The 15751-nt window shown below is 27.7% G+C and overlaps 1 protein-coding gene across 1 annotated transcript; it reads right to left on the bottom strand.

Moving 5' to 3' along the window:
- Nucleotides 1-2640: 2640 nt before the first annotated feature.
- LOC7484400 (probable (S)-N-methylcoclaurine 3'-hydroxylase isozyme 2) lies at nt 2641-4475 on the bottom strand. The gene is made up of 2 exons (XM_002318797.4): nt 3530-4475; nt 2641-3410 (listed from the first exon to the last, which is right to left on the bottom strand). Exons 1-2 carry the CDS (start codon nt 4457-4459, stop codon nt 2805-2807), a joined length of 1536 nt encoding a protein of 511 aa, XP_002318833.3. The 5' UTR covers nt 4460-4475; the 3' UTR covers nt 2641-2804.
- Nucleotides 4476-15751: the final 11276 nt, after the last annotated feature.

Here is a 15751-nt window from a genome sequence, read left to right as displayed (position 1 = left end):
TAAGTCAAGCTCTTTTTTAACAGTCATTCAGGTTATCTTTAAACTTGTGCGTCTAATTTTTGATTTTTATATCTTTTTTTTCTTTTCATTTCTATTTTGTCTTTAGATCAACAAAATTAACTAGGTTGCATCAATACACTCTTATTTAATTTAATTGGAAACCCAGACTCAACAAGAACTTGAGTCATGGGTTTTAAATTTAATTCACTAAACCGGGTTTAATAATAATATCAACGAATTTTTATAGCCTGAATTTATTTATTTTTCACATTTAGAAATGTTCTAGTTCATCTCATAGCATATAGCAGGGAACTAGATATTTGACCTGCACTTCATCATGGGTTATATTTTTTTTTCTCGAAAAAAAAAATATTCACGAACCTTTTCAACACGTTTTTGTATTTTAAAAAATTCTGAGTGAAAATAATTTTTTTATACATATATGTAATTAAATAAATCGAGAACTATATGTGCTAATAAGTGAAAAAAATCTCAAACAATGACTAAAATTAAAATTAAAAAAAATCAAAAAATAGATGTAGATTAAGATATTTTTGTTTATTTTCTTGTCACAAAGAATTTGACTAGCAATTTAATTTTAACAATTTACTATTGTTGTTACTAAACAAAGCATAAACTATATAGGGATAATTGAATTTAATGAATTTCATAACTAAGATTTGCGAGGCTTGTACAACATTAATTATAAATTAACACCTTTAAGTATATTTTAATTGGATCAACACAGTTAATCTGAATTTTTAACCGCCTAATTAAATTTTTTTTAACTCAGATTGATTTAGACTCGAATGAACTCGCCGGTACTATCTAATAATGCTCAATACACAAACATATGAGACCAAATCATGTGTGAGTTATTTATCAATTATGAATATATGGTGAAGAAAGAAAAATAATGATATATAAAAAAGAAAATTGTAATATTATGAATATTATTATTATAGTGTGGGATTTTTCTCCCTAAAATCCCTCAATAACATTATGAATATTATTATTATAGTGTTTCTATATGAAGAATACCACCGTTTAAATTTTATTCTTTTGAAAAACAAAATTGCCGAGGATAATTTCTCATTACATTGTAATATTGCTGTTTCTTATTCAGCCACGGCATATTTTTATGCTAATTAAATATTATTTTCCATATTCCATATATCTCATATCTCATAGATTCTTTTTTTTTTTTTTTCTAAAAGAAGAGATTATTTTAAAAAATCCAAACTGTACCATTAATATAAAGTGGAACAGTTACTTTTGAAGGAAAACTAGACTGTTAAAAACATGAGATGGAAATTAAAAAATTATATTTGAAAATAAACCCAGCCTATTTTTTTAATTATTTCTAAGCCTTTGTTTTCCAAAAATTTAATACAGTGTTATTATAAATTACTTTTAAGAATAATTTCAAATGATAGAAAAATATATTAATTATAAAAATTTTATATAGGAACGTTTTTTGTTTAAAACGTTATATTATACTGTTGGTGTTATTTTTTAAATAAAAGTTATTTTTTATTTTTATTTCTTATGAAAATAATAAATTATTTTTATTTAGTATTAATTAAATTAATGCTCTAATTTTCTTTAAAAAATATTTTTGGCAGTGATATGTTAACAAAATTAAACTAAAAAAGTTTAAGGTTTGTGCTGTTTTATATGAACAGTGAACCACCTGGTTATTTTTTTAATAATTAAAAAAAACTTTTAATTGTATTATTTTATGGTTTAATTATATGAAATTAAAGTCTAAATTAAAACACACAAAAAAAAAATACAAGGCTCATCTTAAATTCATCACAATTTTTATTTTAGTCAAAAAGATTATTTTGTTTATTTTTAGTCCATAAGTTAAGAAGAAGAAAGAGAAAGATACCTGAAAATTAAAAAAAAAAAAAAGAAAATGGTTGATGTTACAGTATAAACTAAAAAATAGGATCAAACTTGGTATTATCAGGTTTGACGAGAAGAGTTTAATGATGGTGGGTTTCCTTATAAATATATTTGGGGGGAAAATCGAGTATGTTTTTAATTTTTTAGGTATGGTTAACCTGAATTAGTCAAAATTGATCTAACAAATTATTATCTTAATATTTTTTTAAAAAAAATATCAGCTTTAATTTTTTTTAAATTAAATATTTTTTAAAAATCATTTAGGTTACGTTTAAACCTATCCATTTAAATTTTTTTATGTCAGTTTTTTGTTTTGATTTTTTGTTTTTGTCTTGAACCAACAAAATTAATTGATTCACTCTCACTTAATTTAATTAAAAATCCAGAATTAACAAGGACTCAAGTCAAGATTTTTTAAATTTAACTCATTAAACTGGGTTTAATAATAATATCAATGAATTTCCTGCAACTTGAATATTTGTTTTTTTTTTTTCACATTTAAAATTGCAGTAGAAAATATATAAAACGAATCGGATGCCAGGCCATGTTTGGAAATTGGAAGTTGGCCATGTAAGCTTACATGTGGGCTGACTTTGAAGTTCTTGGGATTACCAAAGCTCAGCCCATAAGTAACTTAGTCTGTCCTATTGTTAAAAACAATGAGCCCATATATAGGAGGGCTTATGAATTATTAACTGCTCGATTAATTACTAATAAAAAGGGAACTAATTGAAAAAAAGTTGAAGCAATAATATAATATTGTGTAGATCCAAAACATATAATAGCAAAAAGTTGAACTAAACTTGAGTCGTATTGAAGCTGCTTACAGCCTTTTTATTTTGTGTAGATCCAAAACATATAATAGCAGCCCGTAGACAATAACCAGTCTGAAATTACAATCTTCTTTTGGGAACAAGAACGAGAGGTTGCTCCTTCTGCAAAACAACACCAAACTTGTCCTTCATGTCTAACTTTGCAAGATCCTCACCATTGGGAAGTGACCAGTCAAAACAACGGATCAAAGAGGCTAAAATCAAGGGGACAAGTTTATTGGCCATGGGTAATCCAGGGCAGATTCTTCTTCCAGCACCGAATGGAAGAAACTCGTAGTTGCCACCTTTGAATTCCAAATTTGAGCCAAGAAACCTGTCAGGTTTAAATGATAATGGGTCTTCCCAGGTCGACGGATCACGGCTAATTGCCCAAACATTCACAAGAACCTGAGAATCCTTTGGAATCGTGTACTTCATAACCTCACAGGTCTCGGTAGCGCGATGTGGAACAAGCAATGGCACAGGAGGGTGTAACCTCAAGGTTTCCTTTATACATGCATTTAGATATGGAAGCCCAGAGACATCAGATTCAGAAATTGTATTCTTTGTGATTTCTCTTTCGAGCTCTTCGTCAACTTTCTTCATAACTTCTTTGTTCTTCAGTATCTCGGCCACTGCCCACTCTATTGTTGTGGCAGTAGTGTCTGTGCCTGCGCTGAACAATTCCTGCAAAGCAAACCAACAGAAATTACATACTGTCAAGATTCCATACTGTCAAGATCCATTGGATTCAGACCAAATTAATACATGGAAATAAAAGCAAAAGGTTTTTTGATTGTTCATACTGCAGCTAACCAATTGATTTGATCGTCGTCAAACCCATTTGCAAGAAAAACATCCAAGAAATCTCTTTTAGGAGAATCATGGACATAGCTATTTCTTCTTTCCTTAATGTTGATTGCCCATATAGCAAAAGTTTCTTCAACAAGCTTGGATAATTTCCTTCTTAAACCTTGAGGATCCAACCCTGCAAATATAGGATAAAAATCGGCTATGTTTGGAGTAGCAACCAACAACATCAACTTCCGAACATGGCTCTTCAATCCACTAGACATCCCTTTCTCTTCCAAACCAGCAAGATCATTGGAGAATAAAAGATTCGATATTGTGTTGAATACAGTACTAAACACTACTTCTCCAATGCTAACAACTTTTCCTTCTCTTGCTACCAAAAAATCCATCAACTCCCCAACTTTCTTCTCTCTCAAAGTCGCACTTGACTCTATTGCTTTGGCTGAAAATAACTCAGTCCTACATAATCCTCGTAGCAATTTCCATGTATCAATGCTTTCAGGGCACCAGACGAGCGCAACCCGGCGAAGGACATGGCTTTCCCGAGGAATCACTTGAGGTACGTGTCGAGCCGAGAGGAATCGATCGTGAGTTTTGAGAATCTCAGCTGCTGCCTTTGCTGAAGAACCAACAACAAGGAGTTGAGTTCCTAGCCTTAGTGAGATGAGGGGGCCATGAATTTTTGCAATTTCTGCCAAGGAGACATGAGGCTGATTCCCCACATGGAGAAGGTTGCCTATGATAGGCCATGGCTTTGGACCAGGTGGAAGATACTTGCTTTCAGAACATGACCTTATAATGTTCTTGAGGATGATAAATGTTAGAGGTAAAAGAAGTAGAAATAGAATTTCAGCAGAGGATACAAGACTGAACAATCTTTGCAAAAATCTTTGATCCATATTTTCTGAGAAGATTGAGCGCATCGAGGTAGCTATATATAGAGAGTTATCTCTTGAGAAAACTGAATTGTGACGAACTTATAAATAATTACAAGAACTCTCCTATAATTATATCATAATTAATTACGATATGTATTCACTTATATGGAATTAGAAAAAAAATATTTCAAATACCAAACCTCTAAGTCCACAGTTGGACTAGTATTTGTTTTTTCCTCCTAAAATCAAGTGAAATCTTGATTCTTGAAATTGAAAACTTTCATCCAATTAAACATGCACGTGGGCAGAAGATTATTTAAAAAAAAATCAAGGATATGTTATTAATCAATGCTAGTGCTATAAAGCCGACAAGCTAGCAAGAAAGACAATATACAAATTGAGCAGAAGGTTGATGTCCGCACTTGGTACAGGTTTAGAACATGAGATTCCTGTTAGTCTGGGTCTTAATTGTACAATTAGTTAGTGCCGAATCAGAGATGCGCGCCGAAAGTCAAAACATTGTTTTAATTTATTTATTTTTAAAAAAAACTCAAACCAGATCAACTTAATTATAATGTACGTCGATGTATCATCTAGATCAATTTTTATTTAATTTAATTTAAAAAATCAATTTAAATTAAGAATTAAAATAACAATTCACCGAATTAACTCACCAAGCCAATATAAGTTTAATAACACTATATAACACAATCATTTAAAAAAAAAAAAACTAGTGCTAAGTATAAAAACAAATTATACAAAATTCTCATACTATACTATGAAATTCCAAATCAAATATTTATGAGATTCACAATTACTTGGGCATATATATTCTTTTATAAAGTTTTATTATGATTTGTTTGAATCCAAAAGATAGGTTAGATGGTAATAAGAAATTTAAAAATCAAATTTCTTATTACCATCTAACCTATCTTTTGGATTCAAACAAATCATAATAAAACATGTGGGTTTTTTTTTTTAAAAAAAAAAAACTTATATTGTAATTAATCTAGGCATATATACTCTTTATCATACATGTGGGTTTTTTGTTTAAAATGTTATATAATACCCAATTTATATTTTTATACACACACACACACACCATTTGCTATATTTGAAAAATGAAAAGATACTTGACCTTTTAATAATACTTTTCACTAGATTTTAATTTAGACAAATAATTAAGATTAAAAGTACTATTATATTATAATTAATTTGATGTTTGATTACTATAAATTAAAGATGATCTAATATGAGTAAAGGAAAACAATTCCAAATTCATCAAAAAATTTAATTAATAATAGTTCCTTTTGATATTTAGTTTTAAACAATATTGATATTATAAATTTAAATTGCTTGAATTCTAAGATTGTAAAAGTCAATCTTGCTCGATTGAAAGTCGTAAAAAGAATAGTGACTTGCTTAACCGAGAAAATAAATAATCAACAAATGTTTCTGATTGGCTAAACCATTAAGATATTTGAATGAAAGTTAAAAAAAAAACAAATTAGTTAACAAATGAGAGTATACAATTTCGATTGAAAATATATAATTTCAATACAAATAGTTAAAAACATGTGATGCATGCTCTCTTTTCGTTTTATAGGATCTCTGCCTCAATGACGTAACCATTTTGATTTTTGCTTGTAAAACAATTACATGAATCTCTTTTGCAGTAGGAAAGGACTTCTCCCAATTTTCCATAGAAACACTAGAGCACCAAAATCAGAAACAATATCTAACCTGGTCAACACCACCACAAAAACCACCACCAATACCTCGTCCTCAAGGATGCCATCAATTTCCCACCATGAAATGGCTACCCATTGTAGAAAAACCATCGCGTGAGGTCAAAACTCTAGCTATCCATTCTAGAGAACGAAGATTACGAGCTACCGGTGGCGGTAAACACAAGTTTAGAAACAAAATCTTCCTACCAATTAAATTTTTTTATATGTGATTTTTTATTTTATTTTTACATGAAAATATAAAATAAAATTGAAATAAATTACATAGAAAATAAATAAAAATTTATATATTTTTTGACTAATAAAAGATTGACACATGGAATAAAATATTTAAAATATCTTTTCATAAATACAAGATCTAATAAAATAAAGATCGACCAATAAAATATTACCAACAATTATTGTAGTTTATGTTACATATTTATAAATCTCTATAACACTACATTATCTACATTATCTTCTTGAATTGTTAAGTTACTAGTTAATATTTTTTATTTTAAATTTTTTTTTATCAACAATACTTAAAGACTTATATTCAAATAACAAAATATTCTTTAATTTCCTACCCAATGGAGATTACTCTCTCTACTAAAAGGATTGAAAAATATTATGGTTACTTACAGTTCTAGTAAAGCACCTTATTTTTTTTCAAATATTTTTTTTTTAATTCATCCTTCAATATTTTAATAAATTTGAAATGGTCATTATAATTTGTTTTAGTTTTTTTTTATATGAGGTTATCGTAATCTCAAAACAAAATATCATAATATTTGGTTAGTATTCAATTTTTACAAGTGTCTTTTTTTTATTATCATATCATTAAATAATAATAAAAAGTTTTAAAAATAATTTTTTAAAACCTAGTGAAGCCCATGATTCTAGTCGCGGGTTTTACGAGCTAAGCATTAAAACCCAGATTAATCTAATAAGTCACAATTTCAATATTTTTTTAAAAAAAGTCATCTTAAAAAAAATTTAAAGTTAAACCACGTTTTTACTGATCGTCTATGTTGTCTTTGGACTCAATAAGTCAACTAAGTCATGTAGAGACAGCTCTCATGTGGGTTAATTTTAAATCCAAGCTAGAAAATGAGTCGAGTCAGGAAATTTCAAAGTTGACAAGTTGGGTCTGTTTTAATAACAATGTCAAATAATTTTCTGTTTTTAAATTTCATCTTTCATTTTTTCTTCTTTTAATTGAATCTTATTTGATTTTTTTTAATCAACTTTATTCTTCAATACTTGGTTAATTCTGAATTGATCTTCATAATTTGTTTTGATTTGCTTTCTTTAAGGTTATTACAGTCTTAAACAAACATTCCAGCATTTAGTTGGTGCTCAATTATACGAGCATCTATTTTTGTTACCATATCTTTAAATAAAAAATAGTTTAAAAAGTAAAGTTGTTAAATCTAGTGAAGTCTATGATCTCGATTGTGAGTTTGGTAAATTAAGTTATGAAACTTGGATCAATCTAATATTCTGTCGTTTCAGTGTGTGTGTGTGTATATATATATTATCTTGAATCTTTTTTTTTTATGGAAAATACTTGTTATTTAATATTTAGACAGAGACTTAACATAATATCAAATAACAAAATATTCAATACCCGCACTTCTTTATTCAAAACAAAAGGAAATTATGAAATCAACGCACATATAAAAGTGGGGGTCTGCTAATTATTTGTGTTCGCACACATAACACCTCCACTATACTATTGTTGCTGGAATAGAACGCAGCCTCGGAACATAATTATGCCGCTTGCCGGGCGCCGACGGTGGAACTATCACTTTTGCGAGGAAGAAACCGGCCTCTTTTTGAGTGATGGGCAGCGTTGCTTCCCTTGGTGCAGCGGTACTGATGCCACTCAGAAACAACCCGAGGAAAAGAACAAATAATATTTCACGGATTAGTGCCATCACTAAAAAACAAATTGAGTTGTATATGGTGAGAGACTATAATTTATATACTGCCACAAAACCAAAATCAATAATAAATTATGGAGTCATATTTAGATATTTAGATAAAAACTTATCATAATATCAAATAAAAAAATATTCTTTACTTTCCTAATCAATGGAGATTTCTTTCTATATAACATGCATTTTTTAGGAAATGTATTTTTAATCGTAGGAAAATAAAAGATTATCATTTATTATAAACTATGGTGTAATATTCTTTTTTTTATTGACAATGAATACACGATATTCAATGACTAGACAAAGACTTATCATAATATCAAATAAAGAGATATTTTGTACGAGCCCAATCAACTAATATTTCTTTCTACATAACATGCATTTTCTTAGTTGATAAAAAAAAAAAGTTCTGAATTTTTTTTTTTTTGAAATCGGGGCTTAGGAGCCTAATAAAATTAAATTAAATGAGCAAATGTAGACCTAATAAGCTCATAGTACAACCTCAAAGTCGGACATGTTTGTAATTGTGGTAGCGGTGATGATTTAAAATATTTATTATAAAATAATATATTTTTATTTTTTTAAAACTCATTTTTAATATCAACACATCAAAAGATCTGAAAACATAAAAAAATAATTTTTAATAAAAAAATCAAAATTTAAAAAAACACGGTGCAAACCACGTTCCCAAACACGCTGTACATCTTCTTAAAACACCATCTCACTCCACCATAAATCACTATTATAAAACTTGGACTAGCTTGCTCAGAGTTTAGACTAGTTTGAATTTCACAAAAAAAATAGAGAAGGAAATTGACTTGAGTAACCCAGTCAAAAACTTGAATTGATCCAATATTAAAACTCGATAAAAAACATGGTGATTTTTTTTTTAAAAAAAATAACCTCATTTTAACATTTAATTTTTTTAATCAACCCAAGTTAATTCTCCTACTCGGGATTCGAATTTTAACTCAGGTCAATTCCAAGTCCAGTTTAATAACCATGTTACACACTAAAATCTTTCCCTAACAAATTTTTATCAAGAAACTTTGACACACTTTTCCACAATTTCAACTACAACTCCTTCCATAGAAACACTAGAGCACCAAAATCAGAAACAATATCTAACCTGATCAACACCACCACAAAAACCACCACCAATACCTCGTCCTCAAGGGTGCCATCAATTTCCCACCATGAAATGGCTACTCATTGTAGAAAAACCGTCGCGTGAGGTCAAAACTCTAGCTATCCATTCTAGAGAACGAAGATTACGAGCTACCGGTGGCGGTAAACACAAGTTTAGAAACAAAATCTTCCTACCAATTAAATTTTTTTATATGTGATTTTTTATTTTATTTTTACATGAAAATATAAAATAAAATAAAATTGAAATAAATTACATAGAAAATAAATAAAAATTTATATATTTTTTGACTAATAAAAGATTGACACATGGAATAAAATATTTAAAATATCTTTTCATAAATACAAGATCTAATAAAACAAAGATCGACCAATAAAATATTACCAACAATTATTGTAGTTTATGTTACATATTTATAAATCTCTATAACACTACATTATCTACATTATCTTCTTGAATTGTTAAGTTACTAGTTAATATTTTTTATTTTAAATTTTTTTTATCAACAATACTTAAAGACTTATATTCAAATAACAAAATATTCTTTAATTTCCTACCCAATGGAGATTACTCTCTCTACTAAAATGATTGAAAAATATTATGGTTACTTACAGTTCTAGTAAAGCACCTTATTTTTTTTCAAATATTTTTTTTTAATTCATCCTTCAATATTTTAATAAATTTGAAATGGTCATTATAATTTGTTTTAGTTTTTTCTTATATGAGGTTATCGTAATCTCAAAACAAAATATCATAATATTTGGTTAGTATTCAATTTTTACAAGTGTCTTTTTTTTTATTATCATATCATTAAATAATAATAAAAAGTTTTAAAAATAATTTTTTAAAACCTAGTGAAGCCCATGATTCTAGTCGCGGGTTTTACGAGCTAAGCATTAAAACCCAGATTAATCTAATAAGTCACAATTTCAATATTTTTTTAAAAAAAGTCATCTTAAAAAAAATTTAAAGTTAAACCACGTTTTTACTGATCGTCTATGTTGTCTTTGGACTCAATAAGTCAACTAAGTCATGTAGAGACAGCTCTCATGTGGGTTAATTTTAAATCCAAGCTAGAAAATGAGTCGAGTCAGGAAATTTCAAAGTTGACAAGTTGGGTCTGTTTTAATAACAATGTCAAATAATTTTCTGTTTTTAAATTTCATCTTTCATTTTTTCTTCTTTTAATTGAATCTTATTTGATTTTTTTTAATCAACTTTATTCTTCAATACTTGGTTAATTCTGAATTGATCTTCATAATTTGTTTTGATTTGCTTTCTTTAAGGTTATTACAGTCTTAAACAAACATTCCAGCATTTAGTTGGTGCTCAATTATACGAGCATCTATTTTTGTTACCATATCTTTAAATAAAAAATAGTTTAAAAAGTAAAGTTGTTAAATCTAGTGAAGTCTATGATCTCGATTGTGAGTTTGGTAAATTAAGTTATGAAACTTGGATCAATCTAATATTATGTCGTTTCAGTATATATATATATATATATATATATTATCTTGAATCTTTTTTTTTTTATGGAAAATACTTGTTATTTAATATTTAGACAGAGACTTAACATAATATCAAATAACAAAATATTCAATACCCGCACTTCTTTATTCAAAACAAAAGGAAATTATGAAATCAACGCACATATAAAAGTGGGGGTCTGCTAATTATTTGTGTTCGCACACATAACACCTCCACTATACTATTGTTGCTGGAATAGAACGCAGCCTCGGAACATAATTATGCCGCTTGCCGGGCGCCGACGGTGGAACTATCACTTTTGCGAGGAAGAAACCGGCCTCTTTTTGAGTGATGGGCAGCGTTGCTTCCCTTGGTGCAGCGGTACTGATGCCACTCAGAAACAACCCGAGGAAAAGAACAAATAATATTTCACGGATTAGTGCCATCACTAAAAAACAAATTGAGTTGTATATGGTGAGAGACTATAATTTATATACTGCCACAAAACCAAAATCAATAATAAATTATGGAGTCATATTTAGATATTTAGATAAAAACTTATCATAATATCAAATAAAAAAAATATTCTTTACTTTCCTAATCAATGGAGATTTCTTTCTATATAACATGCATTTTTTAGGAAATGTATTTTTAATCTTAAGAAAATAAAAGATTATAATTTATTATAAACTATGGTGTAATATTCTTTTTTTTTTATTGACAATGAATACACGATATTCAATGACTAGACAAAGACTTATCATAATATCAAATAAAGAGATATTTTGTACTAGCCCAATCAACTAATATTTCTTTCTACATAACATGCATTTTCTTAGTTGATAAAAAAAAAAAGTTCTTAATTTTTTTTTTTGAAATCGGGGCTTAGGAGCCTAATAAAATTAAATTAAATGAGCAAATGTAGACCTAATAAGCTTATAGTACAACCTCAAAGTCGGACATGTTTGTAATTGTGGTAGCGGTGATGATTTAAAATATTTATTATAAAATAATATATTTTTATTTTTTTAAAACTCACTTTTAATATCAACACATCAAAAGATCTGAAAACATAAAAAAATAATTTTTAATAAAAAAATCAAAATTTAAAAAAACATGGCGCAAACCACGTTCCCAAACACGCTGTACATCTTCTTAAAACACCATCTCACTCCACCATAAATCACTATTATAAAACTTGGACTAGCTTGCTCAGAGTTTAGACTAGTTTGAATTTCACAAAAAAAATAGAGAAGGAAATTGACTTGAGTAACCTAGTCAAAAACTTGAATTGATCCAATATTAAAACTCGATAAAAAAACATGGTGATTTTTTTTTAAAAAAATAACCTCATTTTAACATTTAATTTTTTTAATCAACCCAAGTTAATTCTCCTACTCGGGATCTGAATTTTAACTCAGGTCAATTCCAAGTCGAGTTTAATAACCATGTCACACACTAAAATCTTTCCCTAACAAATTTTTATCAAGAAACTTTGACACACTTTTCCACAATTTCAACTACAACTCCTTCCATAGAAACACTACAGCACCAAAATCAGAAACAATATCTAACCTGATCAACACCACCACAAAAACCACCACCAATACCTCGTACTCAAGGATGCCATCAATTTCCCACCATGAAATGGCTACCCATTGTAGAAAAACCATCGCGTGAGGTCAAAACTCTAGCTATCCATTCTAGAGAACGAAGATTACGAGCTACCGGTGGCGGTAAACACAAGTTTAGAAACAAAATCTTCCTACCAATTAAATTTTTTTATATGTGATTTTTTATTTTATTTTTACATGAAAATATAAAATAAAATTGAAATAAATTACATAGAAAATAAATAAAAATTTATATAATTTTTTGACTAATAAAAGAGTGACACATGAAATAAAATATTTAAAATATCTTTTCATAAATACAAGATCTAATAAAATAAAGATCGACCAATAAAATATTACCAACAATTATTGTAGTTTATGTTACATATTTATAAATCTCTATAACACTACATTATCTACATTATCTTCTTGAATTGTTAAGTTACTAGTTAATATTTTTTATTTTAAATTTTTTTTATCAACAATACTTAAAGACTTATATTCAAATAACAAAATATTCTTTAATTTCCTACCCAATGGAGATTACTCTCTCTACTAAAAGGATTGAAAAATATTATGGTTACTTACAGTTCTAGTAAAGCACCTTATTTTTTTTCAAATATTTTTTTTAATTCATCCTTCAATATTTTAATAAATTTGAAATGGTCATTATAATTTGTTTTAGTTTTTTTTTATATGAGGTTATCGTAATCTCAAAACAAAATATCATAATATTTGGTTAGTATTCAATTTTTACAAGTGTCTTTTTTTTATTATCATATCATTAAATAATAATAAAAAGTTTTAAAAATAATTTTTTAAAACCTAGTGAAGCCCATGATTCTAATCGCGGGTTTTACGAGTTAACCATTAAAACCCGGATTAATCTAATAAGTCACAATTTCAATATTTTTTTAAAAAAGTCATCTTAAATTTTTTTTAAAGTTAAACCACGTTTTTACTGATCGTCTATGTTGTCTTTGGACTCAATAAGTCAACTAAGTCATGTAGAGACAGCTCTCATGTGGGTTAATTTTAAATCCAAGCTAGAAAATGAGTCGAGTCAGGAAATTTCAAAGTTGACAAGTTGGGTCTGTTTTAATAACAATGTCAAATAATTTTCTGTTTTTAAATTTCATCTTTCATTTTTTCTTCTTTTAATTGAATCCTATGTGATTTTTTTTAATCAATTTTATTCTTCAATACTTGGTTAATTCTGAATTGATCTTCATAATTTGTTTTGATTTGCTTTCTTTAAGGTTATTACAGTCTTAAACAAACATTCCAGCATTTAGTTGGTGCTCAATTATACGAGCATCTATTTTTGTTATCATATCTTTAAATAAAAAATAGTTTAAAAAGTAAAGTTGTTAAATCTAGTGAAGTCTATGATCTCGATTGTGAGTTTGGTAAATTAAGTTATGAAACTTGGATCAATCTAATATTCTGTCGTTTCAGTGTGTGTGTGTGTATATATATATATTATCTTGAATCTTTTTTTTTTATGGAAAATACTTGTTATTTAATATTTAGACAGAGACTTAACATAATATCAAATAACAAAATATTCAATACCCGCACTTCTTTATTCAAAACAAAAGGAAATTATGAAATCAACGCACATATAAAAGTGGGGGTCTGCTAATTATTTGTGTTCGCACACATAACACCTCCACTATACTATTGTTGCTGGAATAGAACGCAGCCTCGGAACATAATTATGCCGCTTGCCGGGCGCCGACGGTGGAACTATCACTTTTGCGAGGAAGAAACCGCCCCCTTTTTGAGTGATGGGCAGCGTTGCTTCCCTTGGTGCAGCGGTACTGATGCCACTCAGAAACAGCCCGAGGAAAAGAACAAATAATATTTCACGGATTAGTGCCATCACTAAAAAAAACAAATTGAGTTGTATATGGTGAGAGACTATAATTTATATACTGCCACAAAACCAAAATCAATAATAAATTATGGAGTCATATTTAGATATTTAGATAAAAACTTATCATAATATCAAATAAAAAAAATATTCTTTACTTTCCTAATCAATGGAGATTTCTTTCTATATAACATGCATTTTTTAGGAAATGTATTTTTAATCTTAAGAAAATAAAAGATTATAATTTATTATAAACTATGGTGTAATATTCTTTTTTTTTATTGACAATGAATACATGATATTCAATGACTAGACAAAGACTTATCATAATTTCAAATAAAGAGATATTTTGTACTAGCCCAATCAACTAATATTTCTTTCTACATAACATGCATTTTCTTAGTTGATAAAAAAAAAAGTTCTTAATTTTTTCTTTTGAAATCGGGGCTTAGGAGCCCAATAAAATTAAATTAAATGAGCAAATGTAGACCTAATAAGCTCATAGTACAATCTCAAAGTCGGACATGTTTGTAATTATGATAGCGGTGATGATTTAAAATATTTTTCGTTTAGAAATGCATTAAAATGAAGTTTTTTATTTTTTTAAAATTATTTTTGACATCAGCATATCATAACTATATAAAAACATAAAATAAAATTTCATTTTAAACAAAAAAAATCAAAATTTTTTACACCCGAAGGATCACTAAGCATTGGATGGTCAAACCAACAATTTCTTGAATAACAAATTTAAGTACAACAACTGATTAATTTTTCTCTAAATTTTACAATTTCATCTTTCAAATTTTTTTCCATGTGATTTAATCTTTTTTTTTACTGTAATTCCTTTTGCTTTGGAATTTTTTTTTAATTTATATTTTTATTATAATTTGGGTTAACTCATTATGATTGTGACCATTACCTTGGTTGTTGATTACATGGGTTAACATGAGTCAATACAATGTGTCATTATCTTTTCTTTTTATTTCTAATTTGTTTTGATGATTTAATCTTTTAACAATTCATTGTTTTACATTTGAGCTAGCGTAAGGTACAAGTTAAAAAAAATGATGACATTAAATTTTTGACTAACTACATCACCTTTTAAATAGGTGATCCGTTAGATTGAATAAGTGACATCAATTTTTTTTTCATTCATTAATACATATAATGGTCAATTAACTTTATTTGATATACTAGTCAAGTTTTTAATTTACATTTTAAATATTTTATTACATGAAAAAAAAATATGGCTTTTTTATCTAACGGATCACCTTGTTTAAATGATGATGTAATTAGTAAAAAATTGAATTTTGATAGACCCGCAGCTAAAAGCGGCCTCGGGCATGATATATGCATATACCAATAATTTTTGTTGACTTTCAATTAATTCAATTCCATTTTAGTTTTTTTTTCTTTTGAAGTGTTCTAGTTGTATAAGTTTGATTAATCAATTATTATGATTTTTTTTTACTTTATTCAAAAAAAGTGTTGTAGAAGGATGTTTCTTGGGAGAGGCCATGGCTTCGGTTTTGGTGGAAAAGACCTCATTTTCGAAGATGTCAAG

Source organism: Populus trichocarpa, chromosome 12, assembly GCF_000002775.5.
Source record: "Populus trichocarpa isolate Nisqually-1 chromosome 12, P.trichocarpa_v4.1, whole genome shotgun sequence".
Lineage (NCBI taxonomy): Eukaryota > Viridiplantae > Streptophyta > Magnoliopsida > Malpighiales > Salicaceae > Populus > Populus trichocarpa.
This window is presented reverse-complemented; position numbering and strand designations above follow the sequence as displayed.

Excerpts from the sequence above, each read along its gene's own strand:
- LOC7484400 (XM_002318797.4), bottom strand. The coding sequence starts at position 4,459 with ATGCGCTCAATCTTCTCAGAAAATATGGATCAAAGATTTTTGCAAAGA. Across the intron at positions 3,411-3,529 it reads AAATCAATTGGTTAGCTGCA|GAATTGTTCAGCGCAGGCAC; the intron begins GTATGAACAATC and ends TTTGCTTTGCAG.